Raw genomic sequence first — 18,710 nt, 5'->3', positions numbered from 1 at the left:
CAAACGGGTAATACTCTGTGGGGATATGTGTCCACAAAGAAGAAAAGAAATCTGGAGAAACTGACGATCCGTATGAGTAATTCACTCCATGGGAAAGAGACTCTGGGACTCTACTAGGGAACAAAGGGATAAAAATGCATGAGCAGGTCACGACTTGAAACTTGCTGAGAGACACGAAGGAAATCCATGAAATAAATTAATGGAAGAACTTGAGCTGACTCAAAGATGCATGTATTGGGGTATATGCCAACACAGCAAAAACTTATCCATAACGGATACTTCGGATAAAAATCCGGTCTCAGGCTGGGAGAATCCACTAAGGGACTTCGCTTAGGGAAACACCCAAACAAAATTCCTCTGGGGAAGTAACGGGATGAGGTATTACCGGTTACTGGGTAATAAGCTCAAAGAGACATGTGATCCGAACACCGGTATAAGGGTGAGAAAATAACATGCTCAGGAAGAATGAATATCTAAGACCGGTATAAAGGTGAGAGATATCAATCATCCGAAATCATCTGAGGAAAACCTAAAAAGGTAAACTTTAGCTCAGGAAAATCTGACTCCACAAGGGGACAAAAAGTCATAATAGGGAGCAGAAGGAAGGAACACCAGGGATACCGGTTACTGGGCATATAATAGGTGTCACACCCCGATTTTGACCCTGATATTCATATCATTATTTGCTACTCATGATTTTGTTCCTCTACTATGGTACTCCTTTTTCATGAGCATCAAGTGGTCTCCTTTTCTATTATGGATGCACCTTGTTGTGTTGTGCACATTCAAGGCGAGGTTCTACCGTCAACATATTTAGATGCATTGGCGCATTTCGCGTCGGTGGTGATCAAGGAATTCGAGGATTATTGTGTTTGGATTAGAGTATGTGGTCAAAAATATTAGTCATGAAAAGCTTTGATGGACATTGTTTGATTCAAGGAGATTCCAGTGGTTTACCATGTTCTAAGGGAGAGTCATTATCATGTGAGTTTTTTAAGAGGGACCGAGCCTGGTTATCGTCGGAATCAAGCTAGTGGCCGAAGGTCATCGTTCATTTGCATGGATTTTAATAGATAATTCAATGGTAACACAAATGAAATCTCTTCTCATTTGACTAGTGGGTCTTTAAACTTAGATGGACACAGTGGGAAAATATTAAAGCAAACGACATCTTGGGATGTCCAACGTTGGTTCCTATTTGGGAACTCTGTGGAAAACTTGCAACTCAACATTCATGATATTTACACCCCCTTGTTAACTCTAACACCACATTCCTCAATCCTAATTCCACACTTTGTTTCTGATTAAAACCTTGTTGAGATACAAACCAATACAAAAAATCATGTAAATTACACTTTTTGTGATTTTATTGGAATTTTTATTCTTTTCCTAACCTTATTTGGTGGGGAAAAAAATCAAAAACTATGGAGGAAACTTTTGTGCCTCTTGAAGGTATTAAGAATGATCTAAGAGGAAGGTTAATGTGCTACAAACACGATTGGACAAGTGGAATCAAAGCAGGTGTAAGGATTTTGGCTCCTACAACATACATATTTTTTGCTTCTACAATACCTGTTATTTCATTTGGCGAACAACTTGAAAGAAGCACTGAGGGTGTTTTAACAGCTGTTCAAACGTTGGTGTCAAGTTCAATATGTGGCATTATACACTCAATCATTGGTGGTCAACCTTTGCTGATTTTAGGAGTGGCAGAACCTACTGTGATCATGCACACATTCATGTTCAATTTTGCTGAAGAAAGACTTGAGTTGGGTAGGAATTTGTTTCTTGGATGGACTGGATGGGTATGTGTATGGACTGCATTGATACTATTCTTGCTGGCCATCTTAGGAGCATGTTCCATCCTCAATAGGTTTACCCGAATTGCTGGCGAGTTGTTTGGAATGCTTGTTGCGATGTTTTTCATGCAGCAAGCTATCAAAGGACTTGTGGATGAGTTCCGCATACCAAAGAGAGAAGATACGAAATCATTTGAGTTTTTACCGCCGTGGAGGTTTGCTAATGGGATGTTTGCTTTGGTCCTTTCATTTGGCCTTCTCCTCACCTGTATTGGTCTCTTGTACAAACATGTTGAACCAATTTACTTAGATATATGGATAGCAGTGGCGCAAGGTCTGAATTACCGTGTCTCTGATGCAAACTGCATGTCACTAAAGGAATCCTTGTCTGACAGCATTGGATATTCTTCCATATGCCACCTTTTAGTTTACCCCATTGTGGCACATTCTGAAGTTCCAAGATTGATCTCGTCAAATGCTAGTGGCTCTATAGAAAAATGCTCTGTATCACCAGAAACAAAGCTGAGGATTGAACTCGTTATTCAAACATGGAAATCACTTTATGGATCTCTTAGTGCATGCTTCGGATGTTCAACATCCACCAATTTCCCAGGGGATCTGGGCAAATTGATAAATAGGTGGCTTGATGAAAATGTTAGCATGTTAGAGAGTGGCACTGATTTCAAGTTAACATGCAGTGATATAGATCTTGGTATCCTTCATCTATCTGGCAATTTTTTGATATGCATTCTTGAACAGATTCAGACTTTGGAATTAGTTTCAGAAACCAACAGAAGTAAATCTGAATGTGATAACAAAATACTCAACAGTATAAAGAACTGCCTAACGTTTGCTTCCAAGTATATTAATTTGTTGAGGATAACGATGGTGACAAACCCACTGCCTGGTTTTGTTGGAACATCAAGGCTATCTTCTGCATTGGCATCCTTTATTAATTGCCTTCACCGGAAGCAGTATATTCTTCTTTTTCTGGAGATTATTTCCTGTCCACTACTTCAATGGCTATCAAATACGGGAATGCAAAATGAAAGAACAAATGATAACCTAAAACTTCTGTGGACTGAAATTCTTAGCTCTTTAAAAAGGAGTCAACTTCCAATACACTTTGGTTCGACTTTACTCGAACTTCACGAAGCTCTATTTGAAAAAAAAAACTCTTGATCACCCATATCCCTCCATTTCAGAGGCCACCATAGAATTTTGGAATTCTACATTTGCTCACCAAATTATTTTTGATTTCCCCCCACGCCTGCTTCATGTCTTGGACAAGCTATCAAGACATGGAAAATTGAAACTTCAGAATAGAAGCTTATCATCTTTTCAAAAACGCCATACTCGTGAAGAAATAAGCGACACTCTGCAGGGAACCACCGAACCTGCGGAAACAGAACGAGTTTAAGGAAATGCATTAATTTGCCGGTTTACCGATGGAATTCGCCCATAATGGAATAGGCATCAAACAAGAGCAGTGATCAAAACCGAAACTGCTTTCGGAAGCTTACCATTTGTTATGACGTGAGCTGCCTCAAACCAGTACGCAATTGAGCGTTGTAGTCGGCACCGATCCTGCAACATTGCCAACAATTTGCATCAGTTAACATTGCCATGAATTTCAAACAGACGCATGGCAAGGATGCATTGTGTTACCTCATCACCCATCTCACTTCACCTTACACATTATCATCTAAAAACACCATCCATGGCTGCTGCTGCTTTTGCTCTTGCCCTACTTCTCTTCTCTTTCACCGCCATTCTTTCAAGTGTTAATTGGTGCGTTTGCAAAGATGGAAGTGACGCAGTCTTGCAGAAAACCTTGGACTATGCTTGTGGAGCGGAAGCTGACTGTAACCCTCTCCATCAAAACGCACTTTGTTTCCAACCAAACACCGTCAGAGCTCACTGCAGCTACGCTGTGAATAGCTACTTCCAGAAGAAGGGCCAAGCACCAGGAACTTGTGACTTTGCAGGAACATCTACACCTGTTGCATCTGACCCAAGTATTAGTGGTTGTGTCTACCCTTCAAGTGCCAGTGGTGCAGGCACTAGCACACTCAACCATTTTTATTACAGTAAGAATAGACAACCATGTTATGCCTTGTTGCAAAACCTACATTCACCATAAAATAGATACATTAATCACATGATCAAACATAGGATATGCATGGCTAATGTGGTAAGGTAATGCACATGAATGATGGTCCTGCACTCACTTTGATACATCCTGCAACAGGGAGAGATACTGCAGCCTGCAGTAAAACACAAAGTAAGTAGTCAGAGCTGTAAAAATCCAAAAAAACTCTAAAATTACACATGCCCATTATTCTTCAGTCTGCCTTTGTTTCCAATCTCTACTTCCTTTCCCAGCTGCTACACAGAAAGTATGCCAGAAATTTCATTGTGGATCTGTTGGGAAAATGGAAGGAATCTGAATATGGAGGCGGTCACTCTATTCCCGTTGGTGGCATTGCATACTATATAACTACACCCTCTAGCTTAGCTGATATGGCAGCCAATCCTTTCCATGCACTGTTCTACCTGGTGTATATGCTGTCAGCTTGTGCCTTGTTCTCCAAAACTTGGATTGAAGTCTCTGGTTCATCTGCTAGGGATGTTGCCAAGCAGTTGAAGGGACAATAAATGGTTATGCCTGGCCATCGGGAATCAAACTTGCAGAAAGAGCTTAATCGATACATTCCCACTGCTGCAGCATTTGGAGGAATGTGTATTGGTGCCCTGACAGTATTGGCAGATTTTATGGGGGCAATTGGTTCAGGAACCGGAATCTTACTTGCCGTAACAATCATCTATCAGTACTTCGAGACATTTGAGAAGGAGAGAGCCAGTGAGCTTGGTTTCTTTGGTTTCTAAACTTAAGTCATCCTTGTTGGTGACGCAATCGGGTTATCCTGCACCAGCAGTTTTGGAGTACTGAGGAATGATTGTATGTCCTAAAACACAGTTCCTAAACAATTGTCAGTCCCGCAAATTGAGTGGAGTTGGACATCTTCCTTCAGCAAGCTGAAATAATTTATACCTACATGCTTTTGATCCGGAAGAAAAGGAAGCAAATACAACAGGACATGGCCTAGTCTTTCTTTATTATTTGGTTTGTCAAAAACCATCCGTTCAGGCTGCAGTAGGCGAAAGAAATCAGTATCAACACACATTGGCCAAACATCATAAAACAATGCATAAGTTCAAAGTTAGTATGGCTACATAATGCACCTCAAAATTAAGACATGTCCACAAAACTGAACCAATGCCATATGAACCTGCCAGCCAACCTTGCCACAAACCATCCAATTTGCTATTGAACAATGAACCTAGACCAAACAGTTCAACATGCCAGCTGGAACCATCATGCATATGGACCTGTCTGCAAACTTGAAGCACGCCAGGCCAATAACAGAAGCACCACAGTCAATTGAGACTACAACTTTGCAACCAATCCAAACCTGCTGTAATGCATAACAACAATGGTCATCAATATCCACAGCAATACAAGCTCGAGCAAGTCCATAAAGTGCCCGCTGCTACATCAAAAGCCATGACAAAACACAAGGTGTCACTACAATATGAAACCAACTCCCAATCAACTAACCTAACATCAACTGCAGCACCACCACAAGAGTATGCTCATTCCTTACTCACAGTGCACCACACTACAAGGCTAAGGCTCTATGCTTGAACCAACAAAAGACCATGACAAACCCACCATTGGCCCTGCAGCAGACAGGAAACATGAATGGAAGCCACAATAGTTTTACCCAAAACCTACTAGATACCATTGCCCTGTTTCAAGCCAACATCAACCTTGAGCAATAGAAACTCTACCTTGGTTCAGCTATGGCGCACAAACAGACAAATGCATTCCAAGTTTTAGATGACATCATACCACAAGTCTACTGCAACTGGCCTAGAATCTCCAAGATGCATGTGTTGAAGCAGCCAGCATTGCTGAACAGCCAATTTCCTATGTCCAAGAATGCTCCATTTTTTTTCACTGCGGTAAAACAAAAAAAACACAAGGTAATTAGCAAAGGCAGTAATTTCAGAAAACATCCCGATTTCGAATAGAGACAAAAATGAAGAAGAAAGAGTGGGTTCAGAATACCGTTTCCGGTTTTAGCATTAAACAAGCCCATCCAAACTGAGAACAATAAAGAGGATTTTATAGAGATACGCTTTTGAACACAAGGGAACCAATTTGAAACCCTAGTTGCAGAAATATAAAAGGAGAAGAGAATCAGGAATTGAGGACAGAAAAACTTGGAGGCGGAAAATCTCAAACAAAAACCCTAAAATCCCAAAATCGATTACCTGGATTGGGAGGCCAGTTTCTTCACGCCTTTCACCACCGCCGTGACACTTTGTAAGAACTTCTCCTTTTTTCCTTTTATCCTTTTCACTTGCTTGTTAATGGAGGTATCGTGAGAGTTGAGAGAGTGATTCTTTGAGTTTGAGAGCGTGAGAGGGTTCGTTGATGAGCGACTTTGAGGTAGAAAGTACGCGAGAGAGAGGTTTGAGAGATAGATGCGAGCGATTTTGAGAGCAGAGGGAGATTTCGTTTGAGCGAGTTTGAGAGAGAGAGGGTTGGACGCGTTTGAGAGACGATTGGGTAAAGTTGAGGGATAGCGATTCTGAGAGCAGAGAGAGGTTTCGCCTGAGAGAGTTTTGAGTTTGATGGAGAGTTCGTGAGATTGTGAGAGACGGAGACGGAAGTGTCTTCTGTTTTGGTTTCCTTATTTTTTTTTCTTTAATTTATTTTTTATACAGAATAAGTTTTAAAAAAAACATTAAAGGTTTTGCTTAGAATTCCTAGGTTTAGTTAATAATTATGTTTATGTTTTCAACTTATTCCCCATTGAAAAACCCAACAGCCAGGCCGCTGGGTTTAACCACTGGTAGTTCAACAGTCTTTTTTATTTTAGTTTTTATTCTAATGTTTATTCTATCTTAGTTTATATATCTAAATTAGCATTGTAAATAATAATTAACTATGAGTGGTTTGGTGGAGAAGGGTAGCATCATAGTCTTAAGTGGGGTGGGTTCAATACTCATGTGTGGCATTTTTTTTGCATTTTATTTCTTTTAGCTATTTTATTTTCTTTTAGCATTTTCATTTCTTTTATGTTTATGCCTTTATTATACTCATAGTTTCATTTGTTAATAATGCAAATTTATTTTCTTTTAATTTCATCATTCATTCAAAACCATTTTTAAACTTATAAAAATCATATTTTTCTCGATTTAATATCGAGCCCATTTTCACACCCTTGTAAGTCGATTGCTTTTTAAGCATCGCCATCAACCTCACATAGCTTACTCTTGGGCTTTCTTACAATGAGCCGGTTCCTTTGCACTTACACTCATACATTGCATTATTTATTGTTTGGACCCGATTTAATTATTCCAATACTTTGAATCCCCATTCATAACAAATGTATCCCTCTCCCATGAAATGTATAATATTTACTCTTTCATTCTTTCATTCTTTATTCATCTGTTAATACAAGAATTAAAATGAACATTCGATAACCATTTCAAAACAAGATCAAAACCTCGATCCAACGTCGAGTAATCATTTTTCAAAACCTAACAGAACTAGCACGTATTCATCCACCCTTTTGTAAGTCGATTGCTTTATGCATCGCCATCAACCTTGTAAGTCGATTGCTTTATGCATCGCCATCAACCTTGTAAGTCGATTGCTTTATGCATCGCCATCAACCTTGTAAGTCGATTGCTTCATGCATAGCCATCCACCCTTATCCCTAGCACCTCTCCTTGCTCCATTCGTCGATCCTTGTCCCGATTAGGTAGCACCCATTAGATAGAACACTTTGTATGATAACATAAGTAAGATTCCCATATCCTTTTGTATGATAACATAGGTAAGATTCCCATATCCTTTTGTATGATAACATAGGTAGGATTCCCATATTCTTTTGTATGATAACGTTAGGTAGATATTCCCATTTGTATATCCTAAATACTTAAGTACATATTGCATGACAACTCTAGGGCAGAGCTTCCCCATTTCTTTTAGACCTTCCGTGCGTCTCCGATCTTGTGGCATGTAGTCCGTTCTATTGCAAAGAGGTAACTGCATAAGACTCGATTCAGCGAGCTGCGACACCTACTGCTAGGACGTGAACACATTGCCCACTCTCCTTTGACACAACTGGTGTCCTCCTTTGTAAGCCCATATTCAGATGGCAAGCCCTATGTAGCCGAACTACGGCAAATCTGATTCTCATGTTCAGATGAGATACGTAAGCACAAGATGCGATGTCTTGCCGAGTTTGACTAACGACTAACAACTAATCCTTGTTTGCTTTCGCCCTCGTTGCGATCCTTTCTCTCGCCCTCGTTGCGATCGAGACTTTCCCTTTCTCTTTCCCTAGTCGCAATCGAGACCCTTATTCCCGTAGTTAGCTGAACTACGTTTTGCTCTGATTCTCATTCCCGATGAGATACGTAGGCATAAGACGCGACGTCTTAGCGAGCACACTCCTCTTTAACCCATAGGTAGACGAGCTACGACGACTCTGATTCTCATATTCAAATGAGATACGTATGCAATGGATGCGACATCCGTGCGAGTCATTTTCTTTGACCCTTTCTTTTAGTAAATAGTACATTAGATAAACACACACCCTTTAGACAAGAAACAACAAGAGTGGATCCCGTAGAGTACTACGGATGCGTAGGGGTGCTAATACCTTCCCTTCGCATAATCGACTCCCGAACCCAAGATTTGGTTGCGAGACCTTGTCTTTTCCTTTCCTCTCTTCAAGTTTACTTCGAGCGTTTCCTTTCCCTCCTTTGGGATGAATAACGCACGGTGGCGACTCTTCTGTCATCATTTTCTCTCGCCGGTTGTTTTTTTCGCACCTCTGTATTTTTCAGGCTGCGACAACTGGCGACTCTGCTGGGGACCCGGTTTCCCTAAGCGAGTCCCTCCTAGCTTTTGTAGGTTTCTTGTTTGTTGGGTGTTTATTCTTTTGTACAGTTATTTATTTTCAGCATTTACCTGCTTTACCTTATTGCATTCATGTACATATGCTTGCTGTACCTGTGGGTTCTGTGGGTTGTTTGTTTGTTGGGTTGGGACTGTTCTATGAGAGATAAGCCCACTACCCAGGCTTGAGTGTACACATAGGTGTTAGAGTGGATAGTCATGAGGCTTGCGTGGTATGTTGCTACGTTAAGTCGTTCATGAGACCCACATTCCAGACGAGGTTTCTGTTGGATATATTTTGTCCTATGGGTGTTCCATAACGACAGATATTCCTTTAGAAATCGTTGACTCTGGTGACCATTTCCCGAGAACTCAGTCGAGTCCTCTCCTCCGAGACGCATTTATGTTAGCTCTGGTGGGCGCATTCTCGCTGCTCAATCCGAGGACCCCGAGACTGGGAACTTGCTTTAGGTTTTCCTGTTGAGGGAAGTCAGCAGAGGTCTTTTATCCCGTAATAATGCCAAACCTTCAGTGGTAAACGTATTATTCTCGACTGAAGGGCTAAAGATGACAAACTTATGTTCTTAGAACCTACCAGTGAGGGGCGGGCTAAATTCAGGAAACCTTAACCTCCAACCAACCCAGTTTTCTGGAGCAGAGTTTTGATCTTATATTATATTCTTTAGTGGGTTTTCTCTTCAGACAGTGCAACCCGACAGTTGCTCAAGCAGATACAGCAGTCCTGATTTCCACGTCACTGTATTGCATCACATCATTCTGCATTCATATCATTTAACACATGTTTATCCATTTCTAAGGGGTTTACATCTTCTTCTTGATTCCGGTCGGGGTTTTATGGTTCTCCAGAGATGGATATTGGCAGAAAGAGACACGTCGCTTACAAGTTTCCAGTGGTTTGTTTAGAGCCTATTCAACAGTTGATGAAGTTAATGAATCACGATTCTCTAGAAGGATTCCGGAAGGAGTACGGTTTGATTCTAAGTTTCGTCACAGTTCTTTCCAAGAATCAACATGATGCTCTATTCACACTGCTGCAGTGCTATGACCCTCCATTAAGGTGTTTCACATTCCCGGATTATATTTTGGTCCCTACTTTGGAGGAGATTGCTAGTTTTCTCAGAGTTCCCATCAAGTCACAGTTGTTGTTCTACAGTTCTGAGTTTCTGCCCGATCTCAGCATGGTTGCTTCGGCCACATATTTGGGGAAATCAGTCTTGAAGGCTAACATGTGTCAGAAGGGAGGAGTAAGTGGTTTTCATTTGAGTTTCTTACTGGGAGAAGCAAAGAAGAAACTTGAAGATGGTGACCAGAGGGGTTTCAATGCTGTGTTGGCTCTTTGTGTGTATGGGATGGTCCTGTTCCCTAATGTTGCCAAATTTGTGGACATGGACGCAATACGCCTCTTTGTGTTGGGAAATCCAGTGCCGACCTTGCTAGGAGATTTCTTTCATTCGGTGCATCACAGGAATGAGAATAGAAAAGGAGGATTGTTGAATTGTTGTGCGCCTTTGTTTTATAAGTGGTTCAGTTCTCACCTACCCAAATCAGGAGCGTTCGTTGATGTCGAGGACTCGTTGAGTTGGTCGAAGAGATTGATGGGGTTGAGAGCTGAAGACATTTCTTGGTGGTCTGACCGGAGCTTGCTTCGGGCGGATATTATTCACAGTTGTGGGAACTTCCCAAATGTACCGTTGGTAGGAAGAAGAGGAGGAATCAACTATAATCCTTCTCTAGCGGTCAGACAGTTTGGATATGCTCTAAGAACTCCGCCTTCGGAAAAGGACGTGGAAGAATCACTGTTTTTCCATTCTTCGCCTGATTTGACTGTATCCCGTAAGGCAGCTGAGGCCTGGCTCAAGGTGATCAAGAGAGGAAGAAATGTGCTTGGAAAAGGAGATTGTAGAACTTACCCTCAGTATGAAGAGTGGCTTCAAGGAAGAGTTGAAGAGTTGGGTCTGCCGTTTCCTATAGAAGAACCTATGTATCCACCTACTCCTGCGCAGTCAACAATGGTGAGCCGAGAAGAGTATGACAAATTGAAGAAAGCCATGGAGGAGCTTCAAATTGAAAACTCGGAGTTAAGTGTGAAGTTGCAAGACTATATGCATCAATTCCATGAGGCAGAATATCAGAAGGGGGAAGCCGTCAGATTGCAAGGGGAAGCAGAAGGGAAATTAGCTGTGGAGGTGGACTTCTTCAGGAAGACAGACAAGGCTTTGGGATCATCCAGTTCTGAGTTGAAGCGAGTCAAGCAACAATTAATGGATGCTCATGTTAAATTGGCAGGGTGGCAAGAGCGATGGGATGCATTTTCAACTTCTCGGAAGGAAAAGGAGGAGGAGATGGTGACCGAACTGACTGGACAGATGGAGAAATTGAAGACTTTGCTGAAGGAGAAGAACAATGAGCTTCTGTGCGCCCGTTCTACCAATGGTTACATCACCGATCAACTCAATGAGGCTCGAGGACAGATTGAAGAACTTAAGGTGTTGGCAGGTTTGAAGAAATCCAGACTTGAAGAGGTATTCGGAGAAGATGATGGGAATTACTACAGAGAGCACATCAACGAACTGGATGGGATCATTCACAAGAGGAATCTACTTATCCGGCGTTTGACAGAATCTCCAGATCATCCCGACACGATAGCATTACTGGCTAAAGTGAGGAGCAGTCCTTATGGTTTATACACAGGAGGCTGAGTCCTGATTTTTGTTCCTCCTCTTACTTATTGCTTTATTGCTGTGTACTGATGATCCACAGGCTTGTTGTGGAAATCCTCTTTTGATGTACTATTGGCTAAGGCCATTCTCTTTGAATTTATCTGTATGCAGACCTTCTCTCTATTGCATCTTGATCTCCGAAGTTTATCTATGGCTCGATCTTCTCGTGAGACCGGAATCAAGGGGGTAGAATACCTTTTTGGAAGTGATAAATATGTCATTACATTAACATATTCATTTGCATATTCTTGCATAACAGGTGTCGCCGCGGTGTTCTCATATTATTTGGTGTTCCACTAGCAGGATAGCTGATTCAGGAATCCACCGGTACGGAACCCGCAGAAACCAGCAGAAAGCAATGGAAAGTCTACAAGCAGAACTTGCTAAGATGAGGGTCCGCATGAACCAGTTCATGGACGTGGTTCAGGGAGTAGCGCAAGGACAGCAAGAGATTAGACAAATGATACAAAGGAATCCCGCAACTACTCAACCAGAGGTCGTGACTGATCCTCCAATTGCAGAGGTTAATGGACTGGGGCCTGTCCCGATCCCACATAACAACCACGATCAACAACCCATTCACGATGATCAAGATGATCAGTTCTTGCTGCCAGAAGACTTTGGCATGGGCCATGGCATGGATCCCATGTTCAGGAGATTAGAGGAGAGGCTGAAGGCGGTGGAAGGGCAAAACCCTCTGGGGGTAGATGTTTCTGACTTGGGATTGGTCCCAGGCGTGAGGGTCCCATCGAAGTTCAAAGTCCCAATCTTTGACAAGTACAACGGTAGCTTTTGCCCGAAGACCCATGTGCAAGCCTACTTCCGAAAGATGGTTGCATACTCTGATAACGAGAAGCTACTTATGTACTTCTTCCAGGACAACCTAGCTGGGGAATCCCTGGAATGGTACATGAGGTTGGATAGAGCCCATATCCGTTGCTGGAGGGATTTGGCAGAGGCTTTTGTGAAGCAATACCAGTATAATGCAGACATGGCCCCGGACAGAACTCAACTCCAGAATCTGTCTCTAAAAAGCAATGAGTGCTTCAGGGAGTACGCTCAACGCTGGAGGGAGACAGCTTCCCGTGTTCAACCCCCCATGTTGGAAAAGGAAATGGCCAACATGTTCATGAATACGTTGCCTGGACCTTACCTGGAGCGTCTGGTGGGGTGCAATGCCTCCAACTTTGCTGATGTGGTCTCTATCGGAGAGAGGGTAGAAAATCACCTGAAGACCTACAAGAGCCACAATGGAGGTGGATCTTCATCAGGAGTAAAGAAGCCATTTATGGGAGGACAGAAGCAGAGGGAGGGGGGTGTGAATTCTGTGTCTTCATATCAAAATAGGAATTACCAAGGAATAATTTTCAAAACTATCATCAGCGACCGTATGTTGCGGCTGTGACCATTCCGGCTGCAGCACCACTACAACAACAACAACAACCACAACGTCAGCAAACTCAGTATCAACAACAACAACAACCAAGTAACAAACCCGCCTATCAACAGAGGTAGAGGATGATGGACCGGTGTTTCGACACTCTTCCGATGTCGTGCGCTCAACTGCTTGCTAGTCTTCAACAGCTACAGCTTGTGCAGTTACGCACTCTGGCTCCTCCGGTTGGTAGACTTTCGGCGGGTTACGATGCCAATGCTAGGTGTAGTTTCCACTCTGGGGCACCTGGCCACAATATTGAGAACTGCAAAGCTTTTAAGCACGTAGTTCAGGACCTCATTGATTCAAAGGCTATCAGCCTTGCACCGGTTCCTAATGTCGTCAACAATCCCATGCCACAGCATGGTGGTGCAAACGTTAATATGCTGGAGGGAGAAGCCAAGTCTGTTAAGGATGTGTTGAAGTTGAAGACCCCGTTGTGGGAAATTAAGGAATGCTTGTTGAAGGCCGATGTCTTCCCCGGTTGTGGGAAAGGTTGTTCGGAATGCGCTACACAGGGTAAGGATTGTTTGAAGCTACAGCAGGGTATCCAGGTCTTGCTTGACAATGGTATCCTCCAAGTTGAAGACTTGTCTGTCAAAGAGTTTGTTGAAGGGGTAGTTGAAGAGGTATTTGAAGATGCTGTTGAAGAATTCACAGATGTTGTTCCTGCTGATTGTGTATTTCCCATTGATGTATTTAATTTTTCAAATGTTGTTGCTGATATACCAAACAATGTGTCTGATCTTGATGTAACTGAACTTGATTCCGGTGTTCCGGATGTTTTTGTTTTAATGAATGAAATTCCCGAGTATGACTATGATGTCGTTACTATCACCATCTTTTACCCGACTAATCAGATCAGTGTGCCAGAAGCGCAACCAGTGCCACCAGTGCGACCGACCGCTATGACAATCACAACCCCTGGTCCTTTACCTTTCACAAGCAATAGGGCCATTCCTTGGCATTATGGGGGGAGTGTATACATACACGATCATGGGGTGGAACGACCTTTGAAGGTAGAAGAGGGTCAAAAGTATGAACTCGAAGTTGAAGGTCCCGCAGTGGACAATGTTGGTGGAATCGGGCGATTCACCAGGAGTGGCAGACTATTCTCGCCACCCGTTACCCAAACTGAGAGCACTGATGCCGCGGTTAAGGCCAAAGGCAAACAAGTTGTAAATGAGGGTACCTCTACACCCCAAGTTGGCTCTGAGCCCACTTTTGCGAAGGATGTGGACGAGCTTCTGAGAATCATAAAGAAAAGCGATTACAAGGTAGTCGATCAGTTGATTCAGACGCCGTCTAAGATATCCATTCTCTCACTCCTATTGTGTTTAGAGGCACACAGGGAGGCACTTCTGAAGGTCCTTAATGCTGCATATGTGCCTCAGGAGATCTCAGTAAACCAACTAGAAGGGATCATTGCATGGATTTTAATAGATAATTCAATGGTAACACAGATGAAATCTCTTCTCATTTGACTAGTGGGTCTTTAAACTTAGATGGACACAGTGGGAAAATATTAAAGCAAACGACATCTTGGGATGTCCAACGTTGGTTCCTATTTGGGAACTCTGTGGAAAACTTGCAACTCAACATTCATGATATTTACACCCCCTTGTTAACTCTAACACCACATTCCTCAATCCTAATTCCACACTTTGTTTCTGATTAAAACCTTGTTGAGATACAAACCAATACAAAAAATCATGTAAATTACACTTTTTGTGATTTTATTGGAATTTTTATTCTTTTCCTAACCTTATTTGGTGGGGAAAAAAATCAAAAACTATGGAGGAAACTTTTGTGCCTCTTGAAGGTATTAAGAATGATCTAAGAGGAAGGTTAATGTGCTACAAACAAGATTGGACAAGTGGAATCAAAGCAGGTGTAAGGATTTTGGCTCCTACAACATACATATTTTTTGCTTCTACAATACCTGTTATTTCATTTGGCGAACAACTTGAAAGAAGCACTGAGGGTGTTTTAACAGCTGTTCAAACGTTGGTGTCAACTTCAATATGTGGCATTATACACTCAATCATTGGTGGTCAACCTTTGCTGATTTTAGGAGTGGCAGAACCTACTGTGATCATGCACACATTCATGTTCAATTTTGTTGAAGAAAGACTTGAGTTGGGTAGGAATTTGTTTCTTGGATGGACTGGATGGGTATGTGTATGGACTGCATTGATACTGTTCTTGCTGGCCATCTTAGGAGCATGTTCCATCATCAATAGGTTTACCCGAATTGCTGGCGAGTTGTTTGGCATGCTTGTTGCGATGTTTTTTATGCAGCAAGCTATCAAAGGACTTGTGGATGAGTTCCGCATACCAAAGAGAGAAGATACGAAATCATTTGAGTTTTTACCGTCGTGGAGGTTTGCTAATGGGATGTTTGCTTTGGTCCTTTCATTTGGCCTTCTCCTCACCTGTATTGGTCTCTTGTACAAACATGTTGAACCAATTTACTTAGATATATGGATAGCAGTGGCGCAAGGTCTGAATTACCGTGTCTCTGATGCAAACTGCATGTCACTAAAGGAATCCTTGTCTGACAGCATTGGATATTCTTCCATATGCCACCTTTTAGTTTACCCCATCGTGGCACATTCTGAAGTTCCAAGATTGATCTCGTCAAATGCTAGTGGCTCTATAGAAAAATGCTCTGTATCACCAGAAACAAAGCTGAGGATTGAACTCGTTATTCAAACATGGAAATCACTTTATGGATCTCTTAGTGCATGCTTCGGATGTTCAACATCCACCAATTTCTCAGGGGATCTGTGCAAATTGATAAATAGGTGGCTTGATGAAAATGTTGGCATGTTAGAGAGTGGCACTGATTTCAAGTTAACATGCAGTGATATAGATCTTGGTATCCTTCACCTATCTGGCAATTTTTTGATATGCATTCTTGAACAGATTCAGACTTTGGAATTAGTTTCAGAAACCAACAGAAGTAAATCTGAATGTGATAACAAAATACTCAACAGTATAAAGAACTGCCTAACGTTTGCTTCCAAGTATATTAATTTGTTGAGGATAACGATGGTGACAAACCCACTGCCTGGTTTTGTTGGAACATCAAGGCTATCTTCTGCATTGGCATCCTTTATTAATTGCCTTCACCGGAAGCAGTATATTCTTATTTTTCTGGAGATTATTTCCTGTCCACTACTTCAATGGCTATCAAATACGGGAATGCAAAATGAAAGAACAAATGATAACCTAAAACTTCTGTGGACTGAAATTCTTAGCTCTTTAAAAAGGAGTCAACCTCCAATACACTTTGGTTCGGCTTTACTCGAACTTCACGAAGCTCTATTTGAAAAAAAAAACTCTTGATCACCCATATCCCTCCATTTCAGAGGCCAGCATAGAATTTTGGAATTCTACATTTGCTCACCAAATTATTTTTGATTTCCCCCCACGCCTGCTTCATGTCTTGGACAAGCTATCAAGACATGGAAAATTGAAACTTCAGAATAGAATCTTATCATCTTTTCAAAAACGCCATACTCGTGAAGAAATAAGCGACACTCTGCAGGGAACCACCGAACCTGCGGAAACAGAACGAGTTTAAGGAAATGCATTAATTTGCCGGTTTACCGATGGAATTCGCCCATGATGGAATAGGCATCAAACCAGAGCAGTGATCAAAACCGAAACTGCTTTCGGAAGCTTACCATTTGTTATGACGTGAGCTGCCTCAAACCAGTACGCAATTGAGTGTTGTAGTCGGCACCGATCCTACAACATTGCCAACAATTTGCATCAGTTAACATTGCCATGAATTTCAAACAGACGCATGGCAAGGATGCATTGTGTTACCTCATCACCCATCTCACTTCACCTTACACATTATCATCTAAAAACACCATCCATGGCTGCTGCTGCTTTTGCTCTTGCCCTACTTCTCTTCTCTTTCACCGCCATTCTTTCAAGTGCTAATTGGTGCGTTTGCAAAGATGGAAGTGATGCAGTCTTGTAGAAAACCTTGGACTATGCTTGTGGAGCTGGAGCTGACTGTAACCCTCTCCATCAAAACGCACTTTGTTTCCAACCAAACACCGTCAGAGCTCACTGCAGCTACGCTGTGAATAGCTACTTCCAGAAGAAGGGCCAAGCACCAGGAACTTGTGACTTTGCAGGAACATCTACACCTGTTGCGTCTGACCCAAGTATTAGTGGTTGTGTCTACCCTTCAAGTGTCAGTGGTGCAGGCACTAGCACACTCAACCATTTTTATTACAGTAAGAATAGACAACCATGTTATGCCTTGTTGCAAAACCTGCATTCACCATAAAATAGATACATTAATCACATGGTCAAACATAGGATATGCATGGCTAATGTGGTAAGGTAATGCACATGAATGATGGTCCTGCACTCACTTTGATACATCCTGCAACAGGGAGAGATACTGCAGCCTGCAGTAAAACACAAAGTAAGTAGTCAGAGCTGTAAAAATCCAAAAAAACTCTAAAATTACACATGCCCATTATTCTTCAGTCTGCCTTTGTTTCCAATCTCTACTTCCTTTCCCAGCTGCTACACAGAAAGTATGTCGGAAATTTCATTGTGGATCTGTTGGGAAAATGGAAGGAATCTGAATATTGAGGCGGTCACTCTATTTCCGTTGGTGGCATTGCATACTATATAACTACACCCTCTAGCTTAGCTGATATGGCAGCCAATCCTTTCCATGCATTGTTCTACCTGGTGTTTATGCTGTCACCCTGTGCCTTGTTCTCCAAAACTTGGATTGAAGTCTCTGGTTCATCTGCTAGGGATGTTGCCAAGCAGCTGAAGGGACAACAAATGGTTATGCCTGGCCATCGGGAATCAAACTTGCAGAAAGAGCTTAATCGATACATTCCCACTGCTGCAGCATTTGGAGGAATGTGTATTGGTGCCCTGACAGTATTGGCAGATGTTATGGGGGCAATTGGTTCAGGAACCGGAATCTTACTTGCCGTAACAATCATCTATCAGTACTTCGAGACATTTGAGAAGGAGAGAGCCAGTGAGCTTGGTTTCTTTGGTTTCTAAACTTAAGTCATCCTTGTTGGTGACGCAATCGGGTTATCCTGCACCAGCAGTTTTGGAGTACTGAGGAATGATTGTATGTCCTAAAACACAGTTCCTAAACAATTGTCAGTCCCGCAAATTGAGTGGAGTTGGACATCTTCCTTCAGCAAGCTGAAATAATTTATACCTACATGCTTTTGATCCGGAAGAAAAGGAAGCAAATACAACAGGACATGGCCTAGTCTTTCTTTATTATTTGGTTTGTCAAAAACCATCCGTTCAGGATGCAGTAGGCGAAAGAAATCAGTATCAACACACATTGGCCAAACATCATAAAACAATGCATAAGTTCAAAGTTAGTATGGCTACATAATGCACCTCAAAATTAAGACATGTCCACAAAACTGAACCAATGCCATATGAACCTGCCAGCCAACCTTGCCACAAACCATCCAATTTGCTATTGAACAATGAACCTGGACCAAACAGTTCAACATGCCAGCTGGAACCATCATGCATATGGACCTATCTGCAAACTTGAAGCACGCCAGGCCAATAACAGAAGCACCACAGTCAATTGAGACTACAACTTTGCAACCAATCCAAACCTGTTGTAATGCATAACAACAATGGTCATCAATATCCACAGCAATACAAGCTCAAGCAAGTCCACAAAGTGCCTGCTGCTACATCAAAAGCCATGACAAAACACA

General features: G+C 42.1%; 1 protein-coding gene and 2 pseudogenes across 1 annotated transcript; all 3 read left to right on the top strand.

Moving 5' to 3' along the window:
- The first annotated feature begins 3,519 nt into the window (after nucleotides 1-3,519).
- On the top strand, nucleotides 3,520-3,942 carry LOC127104064 (PLASMODESMATA CALLOSE-BINDING PROTEIN 3-like). Its single transcript, XM_051041279.1, has one exon. It carries the CDS (start codon nucleotides 3,520-3,522, stop codon nucleotides 3,940-3,942), a length of 423 nt encoding a protein of 140 aa, XP_050897236.1.
- A 188-nt stretch (nucleotides 3,943-4,130) lies between these two features.
- LOC127104063 (uncharacterized) lies at nucleotides 4,131-4,774 on the top strand (annotated as a pseudogene).
- Nucleotides 4,775-17,460: 12,686 nt separating this feature from the next.
- On the top strand, nucleotides 17,461-18,104 carry LOC127104062 (uncharacterized; annotated as a pseudogene).
- Nucleotides 18,105-18,710: the final 606 nt, after the last annotated feature.

Source organism: Lathyrus oleraceus, chromosome 7 (genome assembly GCF_024323335.1).
Source record: "Lathyrus oleraceus cultivar Zhongwan6 chromosome 7, CAAS_Psat_ZW6_1.0, whole genome shotgun sequence".
In the NCBI taxonomy this organism is placed as follows: Eukaryota; Viridiplantae; Streptophyta; class Magnoliopsida; order Fabales; family Fabaceae; genus Lathyrus; species Lathyrus oleraceus.
This window is presented reverse-complemented; position numbering and strand designations above follow the sequence as displayed.